The following is a 12,062-nucleotide window of genomic DNA, read 5'->3' as shown; positions in this document are numbered from 1 at the left end:
GGAATAGTATCGGCGTACTAGTACGAGGACGACTGGAAATGAGAATCTCGGGCAGCGTAGGGCTTTGGGTCCGCAGTAGTGGGAAATCACGAGGGTATGAGGCACTGCGGGCCGGTAAGACGGGGAAAGAGAAAGAGAGAAAGAAAGAGAGAAGACCGGGGGTTTAGGACCCGATCGAGTACGAAGGTTCGGTGGAGGGGATAGCAGGCGCGTGCCTGCCCCAGCTATATAAGGCCCCGAGCCCTCATTGGCTAAGCATTTCGGGAGCCAGAATCGTACCGACAGCATCGAGGGTGCAGTTTCGTTTTTCTTCCTACGCTTGTCTTTTCGATCGATCGGTCGGTCGGTCGATCGGTTGCTCGGTTTAATTATAAAGTTGCGCGTACCACGAGGTGTCAACGAGAATCTCATCCTCGATCAAGTTTTTCTCTTCGATATATATATATATATATATATATATCGAACAGTGCAGTCTACGAAGGTCGCCTGGCACGCGCTACCACAATCCTACTTCTGGGTGGTGGGGGGATTTGGACCCGTGATATGACTTTAGTGGGGCCCAAGGAAGAGAGCGTCCTACCCATCATGCTGAGTGTACAGCAGCAGCATCATCACCACGGCCTTCACGCTACTTCGACCGCGCAGACCCATCGCGGCAACGTGATTGTCTCCACCAGCGGTATGCCGACCAATAATAGTGGCCTGCAACATGGATGTAAGCGCTCCAAGATCTACGGCCAGTCCAGTGGGCCTTACGGCACGGTTCCGCATCAGCCTGCCTCGGTGGCGAGACGAAACGCGCGAGAACGCAACAGGGTGAAGCAGGTAAACAATGGATTCGCCACTCTGAGGCAACATATACCGCAGACGGTGGCTCAGGCGCTGGGTAGCAGTACGGCCGGGACTCACGGTGGATCCAGAGCCGGCAGCAAGAAACTGTCTAAAGTGGAAACCCTGAGAATGGCGGTGGAGTATATCAAAAGTCTTCAACGTCTTCTGGACGAGCACAACGGCGGTTCCGAGTCGAGCGGAGCCTCGCCCATCTCTTCCACGTCCTCCAATTCGCCCGATTCCGAAAATGGAATGGATTCCGGTCATACGGCGGAATTGAGACTACGAGGTGGCATCACGGAAATACGTCATCACGGTAGTCCGCACGAGTCTGATCTGCACCACCATCAACATATCCGGCAGAATTCGAGCCCGACTTTCGTTCCGACAACATGTTCGGAAGCGTCGAGTTCGCCGACGCCGAGCTTCGTTTCTGAAACCTCGTCAGCTGGAAGTCAAGGTTACAGCACGTCTGGTACGCTTTACACGACGTATTCCGACAGTTACGACAATCACGAGCCGATGAGCCCAGAGGACGAAGAGCTACTGGATGCCATCACTTGGTGGCAGAGTCAATGAGTGTCCTTCTCAAGGTTGGTGTCGTGATTCATCGTTTATCTCTAGTTGGTAGTTGTAACTCGCAGATCATTCGCTTTGCAAGGTTTCATGACCTTCGATTGCTGCATCGCGTGCCAATAATTGTGAACGTCAGCCTTATCTTATTGTTTAATCATTTCTTAGGTAATTAATTGGATTTTATGATATCTCGAGTCGATTTATAATCTTTTACGAGATTTGTAATAAAAATCTCTGCCGATAAAGTTTATTTTCAATTAATATATTTAACTTTGAAATAATGAAATAATTTATAATTGATTATCAATCAATCAGATGAACACAGTTCGACACGAACTCGATCGATTCGTTCCATTTTTTAAAATATTTCTTCCCTTCGTTGCCACCCTCACCAGTTGGCAATCATATATTTCATCCAAGGGTGAATGTCTCGCTATGTTACGGGAAGCTCAAAGAAATTTCCGACTAGATTTGTGACCTTGCCCCCTCACAATGGCGCGCGCGAACCCTCGCTGAAACCCTCCATTCAAATCGCAGACTCCATTCAGAGGGGTACCGAGTATACATTCGAGGAGCGACGCTTTTGTGCCGCAATTTCTTTCACGATACGTTAATACGTATATATGTGTGCGTCAGTGCGGTCCCTCTTCTACCGTTTTTTCTCTACCTCACCCGCCTCTCACCCTTCAGCAAGATTTCCAAGTCGCTCGATCCGATGATCGAGGAAAGACACCTTTTTTTTTTTTTTTTTTAACTTGTATATATATTGTATAAAGTGTGAGTTTTAAAACGCTACCACTTTTAAAACAAGCGTATAAAATTAAAACATAATATATAAAAATAATAAAACAAGTTTATCATTTTGTGCAGATTATAATACTTGAATAAAATTATTTAAGATTATAAAAATCCTAAACGTGACAAATTCAAGTTAGGAAATATGTGAAGAATTTCTACGATAATTTTTGAAGTAAAATATTCTCCCTGCTTCTAATCTTTTTCGATTGAAAGAATTCAATAAAAATTGCAAGTATGAACAAATATTCGAAGTTTGCCCTTTTCACTAAATCCACGTCCAAATTCAACTCTAATCTTGATGGACGTAACTTTCACTCAACGCGTATATATGGTTTTCCTTATCCCTGTCTCTCACTTTTCCCCTATCGCTCTTCTCCTTTATCCATCTAACGTTCCACCTCTCTTTTTCACGAAGACGATTTCGTCTGCCGCGTTTAACTTGAATGCATCTTTCAGGATATGCCCATCCCTCCGTTTGTCGGTTTTTGAACCGGTACGACGTTCTCCTTTCTTTCTCTTCTCCTCTCATTTCCACTTTTTCTCTCACTTTGCTCACGAGGAGCGGGACTCCTTTGCAGTAAACCGCCCTTACCTGAATCATCCCCTTCTTTCATTTCGTATACCTGCAAAGCTTCTTTTTTATCATCTTTCTACTAAGAAGAAGTGTGATCCAGTCGGAAAAATCAACAATGTTTACGTGCGTAAACATTGAATGTCACAAAATTCACATAGAGTCTACAAATAAAAAAAATTTTTTTGGTTAAAATAAATATTAATTTATCTAATGATCTTTTCCCGTTTTTTGTTACAGCATGACCGAATGCAGAAGGACATCAAGAGGGTCAAAGACAAATATTAAGCGAAACAAAGGTAAACGAAGAAAGCGGCTGTTGCATTAATTATAATCTAGTCATATTATCATATTTTGCATTTTGTCGTCTAAATTAGTGTAATATGTTATCTTCTTTTGTACAAATGCGAAAGCTTTTTATATGGATTATCTTTAAAAACTATGTTTGTCGTATCGAGATGTCACAAACATACACACCTTCGAAGCATACGATTAAAAGAAGCAGTACTTTGAAAGTACACAGCTATACAACAAATATAAAATTGCAATTTTTAATTATCTGTGTATATTTTATATAATTTATTGTCGCAAAAATATACTTTTTCGCATTTTATTATTTAAGAATAAACATGCTCTCCGAGATAGAGAATGCATTTCATCGACAATTGATTATTTATTCAAGATATCTCGTATATTTTAACGATTTCAATTTATTCTTTAATTATTTATTGCAATTGAAAAATATATTTTAAACAAAAGTTGCGTGGTTTCTCAAGAGCAACATAAAAATATATGCAAAGTGTGAATAAATTATGAGAAATGTACATATTTCGAAAGCACATACATACATATTCCACACACGTACATATTTCATACAGAGGAAAAAAATTGATGCTTTAAACTATCTCTTTAAATCATGCAATTCTCGTTTGAAATATTTCAAATGAATAGTTTACTAATAACTTGAGATTATTCTTAAAAAGAAATTAATTCATTGATATGTCATAATTATTATTGTGTATAATAATTTTAATAATAATTATATATTATATTATATTACATTATATTATATTATATATATTATATTGTATATTATATTATGTATTGCATTATATTATATTATTTAATTTTTGTACAATAATAATTATACACATATATATGTATTGTATATATGTTAAAAATTTGCAGTAATTTTATAAAATCTGTAAAGATTCTATAAAATCTCTACAGATTTTATAGAATCGCTGGCCGTGTTAGTAACTGAGTGTTAATGAATAAATGTTAGTGCTGTCAGTATTTAGATGTCCGAGTATTTTTTCGGATGTTTTCCCGGTATGTTCGATATAATATACTTATTATTATATTATACATAATTATTACTATTTTAAGCACATCACATTATTACGTTACTTAATTATTATATTTATATTATATCATAATTATAATTATAAATATTGTTATATTATTGTGTAATAATTATTTTTAGTATTGTTAGTATGTGGAATCATCTCTATATATATTTCTCGGGTTATATATCTGATATGTGTCTATTCAAATTTATAAAAAATACACGCAAGTATTTAAATCCATTACATTATTTTTCGATTAAAATTTTGATATTTCGATCAATTTTTATTCTTTTTTTATTGTAGATTTTTATTTAAATGTGCTTCAATCATAATTGGTAATTTATATAATAATAATATACTAAAACGATGCTACGAAGTTACATATATTAACTTAAGATTATATATAACTGTATATTATAAGAATCGAAATATTGTTGATCAAAGAAGATTCAGGGAATTCATACACACAAGCACATATAATTAATATATTTGTTAGACTATAATATTATTCTCTGATGCTACACATTCAAACAACGATATGTTTAACTATAGTTGCAGAAAGAAAGAAAAAAGAGAAAGAGAGAGACGTCGTTTTTAAGAATATAAACATAGCCTCATTGTTTAGCATTCGGAGTTTCCTATTTTAAAATAAGTTCCGTGCCTAGATCCGAAATATTAGAATATCTAAGTATACTATTAGAAATATTTATGTACCTGAATATTGACAACACTAATTCTTTATGTTATAAATTATTGTGTATAAATACGAGCGATGAATCGCTCACACAATCAGATTTATGTATTCGCCCAGAATGAATCGATCAACGACGTTTCGTGATCGGCAGTGCCTTTTTGTAAATAAAAAAATATTGTAATAAAATTTAACGGCAATTCGTTGATTATAACGGATGTGACGTTATGAATAATTTTACAAAACTGTTATTTATCTTTTTACCTCCCTTTCCCCAACGACATCTCTACGTTAGAATCGTAATAATTTTGCAGCATATAATTTATTTAAATTTAGCGGATTGCTTTCTGTAACTTACTGTAATTAACTTCTCTTGTATTCTTTTGCTGCCAAGGGTTAACAACTAACTATTATAAATAAGACTTCTCTACATTGTCAAATCTAATCCTCATCCCCTCTAGCGGGTTTGATGATCTCGATTTCATCCGTTACATTGAAAATATTATAATGGTTTTATCTCTGTTATTTGCATAACGTGAATACGAAACATTCATTATTTTTGTAATACAAATTTTTTTACACTCAGCAAATTTTTTAATAACAAAGAAATGTGCACATGTTCTGTCATATAAATTAAATCTTCTTTTAATACTTTAGGTGAAGCGTATTTCTTCCCAAAAAGTAGATTGGTTTTTTAAATCTTGATATTATAAATTTTTTTAAAGAGAAAGAATTTGCAATTTGTCGTTTATCGATATGTATTTTCGAATATTATTATATTTCGCAAAAGAAGTTGACCATGTCACTGCGCAGAAGCTGCTCTCGATTAGCCCCATCGGATCGTGTCGCTGTGTGGTTCTTGAGTAAATAACACGAGAAAATAACAGTAATTTCCCCGTCGTGCGTTCCTTTTCGGGCGTTGGCTGCCTCACAATTTTCGAAACCGCAAAACGACTTAAAACGACTGAGTTTTAGTGTTAAAGATTGCGATGCGTATGCCTTAATTGACTTGCAAAATGCAACATATCAATCTAGTATAATGTCAAACCAATCAAAAGGGTCTATTAAAAAAAATAAATAAATAAAAATACATTTATCACCGTATAAATGCAAATTTAGTCGATTATGCAAAGTTTAATGTAGATATTATTTTAATCGAAGAAGAGAGAGAGAGAGAAAAAATAAAAGAATAGTCGACGCGGAATTTTTCGTGGTCCAATTAATAATTCATATTCCCTTATCTATCTCCGGCGAGCCGTGCGAGAACACGAAGAGGAACGGTAATTGAGGTTCACGATCGGATCGTGAGCCCGGTCTTACCGGTGCAACGAGTTAAAACGACGCGAGCTGCCTCAATGGTGAATTGACTGTGCGAATCCAGATCCGTCTGACCGGTAAGGATCCTCATTGAAAAAACAACTAACGACTCGTCCTCGTTGTTGCGCGGTTGGTCCTTTCAGAGACTGTTTCAAATTATATTTAAAGTTCAAGGACGCGCTCGATATAGCCATTTTAGCGGTCCATTAAATCAACGCGTAAATGATATCATTTTTTGCCGTCAAAATTGACATAGTCATATTTTCTTAATTATTTTTTTATTTTTGACATATGTCATATACTTCTTCATTTGACGTTTATCGTATAATATGATTTTATGTGATCTACTTTGGTATCGCAATGCAATTATTAATTGTAACAAGAGCGCAACTCGAGATGCAAAAACAATTCACATATGGCGATCGATAATCTACTTTCGAAAAGAGGAATTCTGCCAAAACAAAAAAAAAACAAAAAAAGAAGAGATCGACCGTTAAGAAGTCAACCGAGAGAAGAGGCGACGTGCTGCAAACGCGCGCCGCGCTCTCCCACAAAGTCCGTTTCAGGGACACTTAAGTTAACACGAAACCCAGAGCAAGATTTCAGGCCGGCGCGGCGCGGCGCGAGTCTCGAAAGGAACGAGTCTATAATATATTCCGTTGCGTTGGAGCCGCCCTTCTCTCCTTGAAGCCCGGTCCTCCTCTCGGTCGCGCGTCAGCGTTACTCGCACGCACGCACGCACTCACGCACTCACGCGCGCACTCACATATCCCGGCGCGGCGCACGCGTGCACTCACGCGGCTACTATATGGCCCCAACAGGATAATTAGAGGCAAGTTTCCTCTCCGAGTCTTCCAAGTCAGCCGGGATCCGGCGCGCTGCATCACGCTCTGTTCCGTTAGAAAGAGAGAGTGTGAGAAAGAACGCCGGGGGCTGGTAGTGCTATGGAAAGCACTGTACCACCCCGGCGTATATACTATCGTTTTCTTCGATTTTGCTTCCGGACGCACTCTCCGCACGATCCCATACGTCACGAGAAGTGCGCGAGGAGAACAAGGTGAAGCTGCCCGAGGGAGAGAGCAAGACGGTCTGAGAAGACAAGCTGGAACACCCCGCGAGCCATTAACCTTCTCACTTCCAAATCGCGAAATATTCGGATAGTAAACATGTACGATATTTAAATTTAAAATTTAATTATAAATTTAAAATATAAATACATATTTATAGCAATTGTAAAAATAACAATTTATTTTTTTAACGTATAAGACGGGCAACAAGAGCCAAATCGCGGATGACAATGCGTTATCCTAACGAAACTAAATAATTTTTCGTTAGAATTAAATACCGGTGCACAAGGCACCAAATTTTTACTTGGACACGGCCAAGATTTTAAATATGAAATAATCTCATATTTTGAGATTTAATTTCAATACCCCTTTAACCCCCCTACGGAAAATAAATAAATGAATGCAAGAGAAAAATATAGATCCGAAAATCGCTGAATCGGGAATCTAACCCGAGATCTTTCGCTTGCCGGGCGACTGCTCTTCCAGCTGAGCTATTCAGATCCTTTCCAAATTTATTTTTTCCTATAAATATATATTTTCATATTAAAATTTATATTTATAAAGACACTGAGCTTGCGGAAAAATAATTCTTCAAACAAGCGATTTTAATATATAATATTGTATAATATATGCATATCTCGTGTCAACTAGCTTATTAACATTTTTTATATCGCTAAATTTATAATCAGAAGCCATTATGGACCCATAACAAATTATATAATCAGGTGAAAACATCGTATACAATACAGCGTGATAACACATAATAATAGAGGCAGTTTATCCCCCACGCTGCCAAGTCACTCAGAAAAAAAAGAGAGAATATTCAATTCTCTTGGCATATAATTACGGCCGCGTGACAGCCAGAAAGGCTTAAGTCACGAAAGTCATCGGGGCCTCATCGCCGGAAATCATCATTCCGGACCGGCTTTTCGGGAGTAAGACGTGACACATGAACGTGAATGGCACGGGCGGGCGCGTTCTATTTCACTTCGATTCCATTTAGTCATTCAAATGGCGGCTTTCGAGTCCGAGATGATCCGGAAAGACGCATGATGTGAGTGCGAGCGAAGGACAAAAGGCGAGAAGAATGGAAAGAGACGAGGAAGAAGGACTCGTGCCCACGGATTCGCCACCACGAGTTTCGTGGGTGGTCGGCCAAATAGCGTCCCAAGATGCGCATTTTGGATGCCGCGTCTCTTCAGGGAAGAATTCACATGCGACCGCAAAAGATGAGGGAGCGAGATACCAGCCGAGAGACGAAATCAACGATCACGCGCCGATCGCTCTCGGCAAACCCGTCCAGCAGTCATTCTACCTCTACCATTAAGTCGTCCACGATCTCATGTTGATGCATTTTATGTATATCGTCACATCAAACCTTAGTCTAAATCCTTTCTTTCGCAATGACATATGTAGACGCATACATCTTATTTTTTCATTTTAATTTAATGAATAACAAAACTAATCTATAAAAAATATATTAATTTTAATTTTATATATATAAATAGTTAATGAGTACAAATTTAATTTTATATCGACTTCTTATGATTTCTAGAACATTATTAGCACGGTAGAAAGAATTATTACCACGAGCATCAGCTCCTCAGAGGTCTCTATTTATCTTGTCTACAGCATGACACATGAGATACATGGGATGTCAACGAGAAACAGGTGACTACTTGAAAACATATGAGACCTCCTTCGTATGAAAAATAAGTAAACGACAGCGCGTCATTTTCCTCTTTTCGAGTATCAAGACCGATGTCGTGCGATCGTCGCTTATTTTTCCGAAACACGATGGGTCACCGCGTGAAATCCCCATAAAACCTTTACTTTTGTTTCGACGGTAAGAAGGAAAGTGTTATAAAAGAGACTCGAGATCTCAATCTCGATGTCGCAGTGGAACTTACAGCTTCCAGGAGATCGCGACGGGAGACTTTTAGCGTCCGCTGGGAACAAGAAAATCAATCTTATAATTCTTGACGTCATAACTGGATCCTAGAGAAAAATCTGCTCGCGACGAGGAAGGTGTGATATCTCGGTTAGATCATCTCAACTCTCTCTCTCTCTCTCTCGGCTCCCTTCGATTTTCTCGGCGCTCTTAGATCCCTCAGTTCTGCCTTCCGTAGATTTTTTAAAGCACCAGTAGAAGGAATAATGCGTCGCTCGCAGCACTCACCCTATATGCGCTTTCGAATGCAACTCGACTGTACCTTGCATGCAGTTTCATGCTCGCATAAAAATTTGCGCTTGCACGGTTCCCATTATCGCAACGCGTCTGATTGCAATGCATAATGAATAAAGGAGAACGAGAGCGCTGTTGGCTCGTTAGGTGATTGGGAAGAAATGTCAATAGATCGTGCTTTTCGAATATCGATCGTACGGCAGTAAGTTTCTCACTCGATGTTTCTTTTATCTCGACGGAGGATAAGAGTTGTACTTTCAAATTGTAACGACTGCACATTAATTGCAGACGCTTCGCCCTGAGACGAAGATATTCGTTAAGCTGTTAATTAAATTTTATTTCATATTCCGAAGGCATAAGACGTACAACCGCAGAATATTTTTATAAAAATATAAATTCTTTATACTTTATTTTTAATTTTTACTCAATCTGTAATTTTCTCGCAAATTTGTCTCACAGAATATATCGAGGGGGTAACCACTTAATGTAATCGTGGGACAGTGTCCCCGAAATCATTATGAAATCCTTATGAAATCCTTATGAAATCCCGTGTAATCGTTTGCAATCAGATGTAATTGATAAAGTCAAATGAAATCATGCGGAATCATTAGAAATCATAATGAAATCATATGTAGTCAGCAGAAATCATTTTGAATTTTCGTGTAATCATTGGAATCATGTGTAATTATTATGAAATCTGTGATGAAATCATGTGTGGCACGAGCACTTTCCGTAGTAAATTGCGATCAAATTCAAGATAAAATGCTATTTATAATTTTATGTGTCACATAAAATCCGAAATGATTACATGTGCAATCGCGAAAATGCATTGTGTAATCAGATGAAATCATTACTTTTATGAAATGATTTCATATGTAATAAAAAAAATCCATTTGCAATCAGATGAAATCATTTGTAATCAGATGAAATCATTTATAATCAGATGAAATCGTTTGTAATTAGATGAAATCATGAAATCAAATGAAATCATGAAATCAAATGAAATCATGTAATCTGTGGGACAACATTTTAGCTAGTGGTTACCCCCTCGGAATATATCTAAGAAAAAAATAAGGCGTTTCAAAAATCTTCCGAATGTGATAATTTGGCCAATCAACCGGATAAATTCGCCTCGACAGATCAATCGGTTCCATGCAGCGAAAATCATTTCCAAGCGCTTCTTTCCGCACCTCTTCAATTTCTCAGCCATGAACGGAGGTCCGGAGCGTAACAACAGCGCAGATCGAAGAATGGTGAAGAACTTCTCGCACCTTCATCGACGTCCGCAGGAAACTACCAGGACGGCCACAGTATTACGGCATAACTCCTCGACGCGGTATAAACTCCAGCGGAGCCATTGTCTGTCGCCCGAGGCGTCCGTTCAACCAAGAGCTTCATTGTCACGATCCCGTAACCCATGAATGGCCGGCTATCTCGTTTAACTTCAATTACCGTGCCTTCCCTTTCATTGCGCTGGTGGTAGTAACGGGGGAGACGGCATATGTGAACGTCCTTTTTCCCTTTTTTTCCTACTCGCGCCGTCTCGCTGTGTAACTTACGCCTTTGTCGCGGAAAAACCATATCCCGGCCTCGTTAGTCTCTACATTAGCCGACGAGAACATAATGACGCTGTATACACCGTCAAGTAAATCTATCGTCTATGCGAATTGCGATTCCAGGCAACGATTATTACGTTGCGAGAGTCGATACTTCGGGATTTGATGGAAGAAATAGCGCTATAGTAAAAACGACATATTATAATAATAATAATTTAACTTTCAGTGCTCGGCAACCGGTCGTGAGAATGCTCCGCTTGATGAAAAACAATGGGATCATTCCCAGAAGTATTTAACATCCGGTAGAAGATAAGTGGAAACAGCAGGGGTCTGATCTGAGGATCAGTAGTTATCGAGGTGTTAATTACTTTCTAATCGCTCATCGATACGATCATCGGAACGGATGCGATGTGACTTTGCCAAAAAACAATTGTTTATCGCTCTATATTTCTTTCTCCTCCCCTTCCATCTCATCCTCATCGTCGTTCGTTGTGATCAACGCTCTCCGATAGGAAGCAAATACATCATCGAGAGGAGCCGCAAGAAGCCCCTTCGGACCACCTGGTGAACCCTCAAAAAAAAATTATCAAAAAAATCAGATAAATCTAACGAGAAAACCTATGCAATCATCCCTCGTCGAGTTTAATAAGCTTTTACGTTGTGGAACAGTTTAAGATAAGAAACAACGTACTTTTTTTTATAAATGTTTAATCGTTTAAGAATCAAACGACCTGAAAATATATGCTTCGGCATTTTTATTAAAATATATTTAAACGCAAAAATGATTAGACGAATGTATAATTTTCAAATTGTGAGCCTTATCTTTCAATGTATTATTATATAAATATTAATTTTCCAAGATAGAAATTTAATCAGTCAGTCTCTCTTTCTTTCTGTGAGAAAGTCCCAAGGCCGGAAGTGACTACAAATATTTACCTAACCTTCGTTCACGATTACCTGGATCCAGGCTGACTGCTCGATTGTGTTCGAATGACGTAATACGTTGGCTTGTACGAATCTTGGAATAAGGCTATATTCACAGGCATCAAGCACACACCTTGTTAATTTAACCACGACTGCGCGATTACTCGATGGAATTACGACAACGTTACAAAGTCAAA

The 12,062-nt window shown here is 38.2% G+C and overlaps 1 protein-coding gene across 1 annotated transcript; it reads left to right on the top strand.

The window, feature by feature from the left end:
* Window positions 1-274: 274 nt before the first annotated feature.
* On the top strand, window positions 275-3,767 carry LOC114928532 (achaete-scute complex protein T3). The gene is made up of 2 exons (XM_029299780.2): window positions 275-1,424; window positions 3,017-3,767. Exon 1 carries the CDS (start codon window positions 544-546, stop codon window positions 1,408-1,410), a length of 867 nt encoding a protein of 288 aa, XP_029155613.1. The 5' UTR covers window positions 275-543; the 3' UTR covers window positions 1,411-1,424; window positions 3,017-3,767.
* The last annotated feature ends 8,295 nt before the right edge of the window (window positions 3,768-12,062 follow it).

Source organism: Nylanderia fulva, unplaced genomic scaffold, assembly GCF_048542155.1.
Source record: "Nylanderia fulva isolate GAGA-0341 unplaced genomic scaffold, ASM4854215v1 Scaffold16, whole genome shotgun sequence".
Classification (NCBI taxonomy): Eukaryota; Metazoa; Arthropoda; class Insecta; order Hymenoptera; family Formicidae; genus Nylanderia; species Nylanderia fulva.
The sequence above is the reverse complement of the archived record's forward strand: the minus strand, read 5'-3'. Positions and strand labels throughout refer to the sequence as shown.

Excerpts from the sequence above, each read along its gene's own strand:
- LOC114928532 (XM_029299780.2), top strand. The coding sequence starts at position 544 with ATGACTTTAGTGGGGCCCAAGGAAGAGAGCGTCCTACCCATCATGCTG.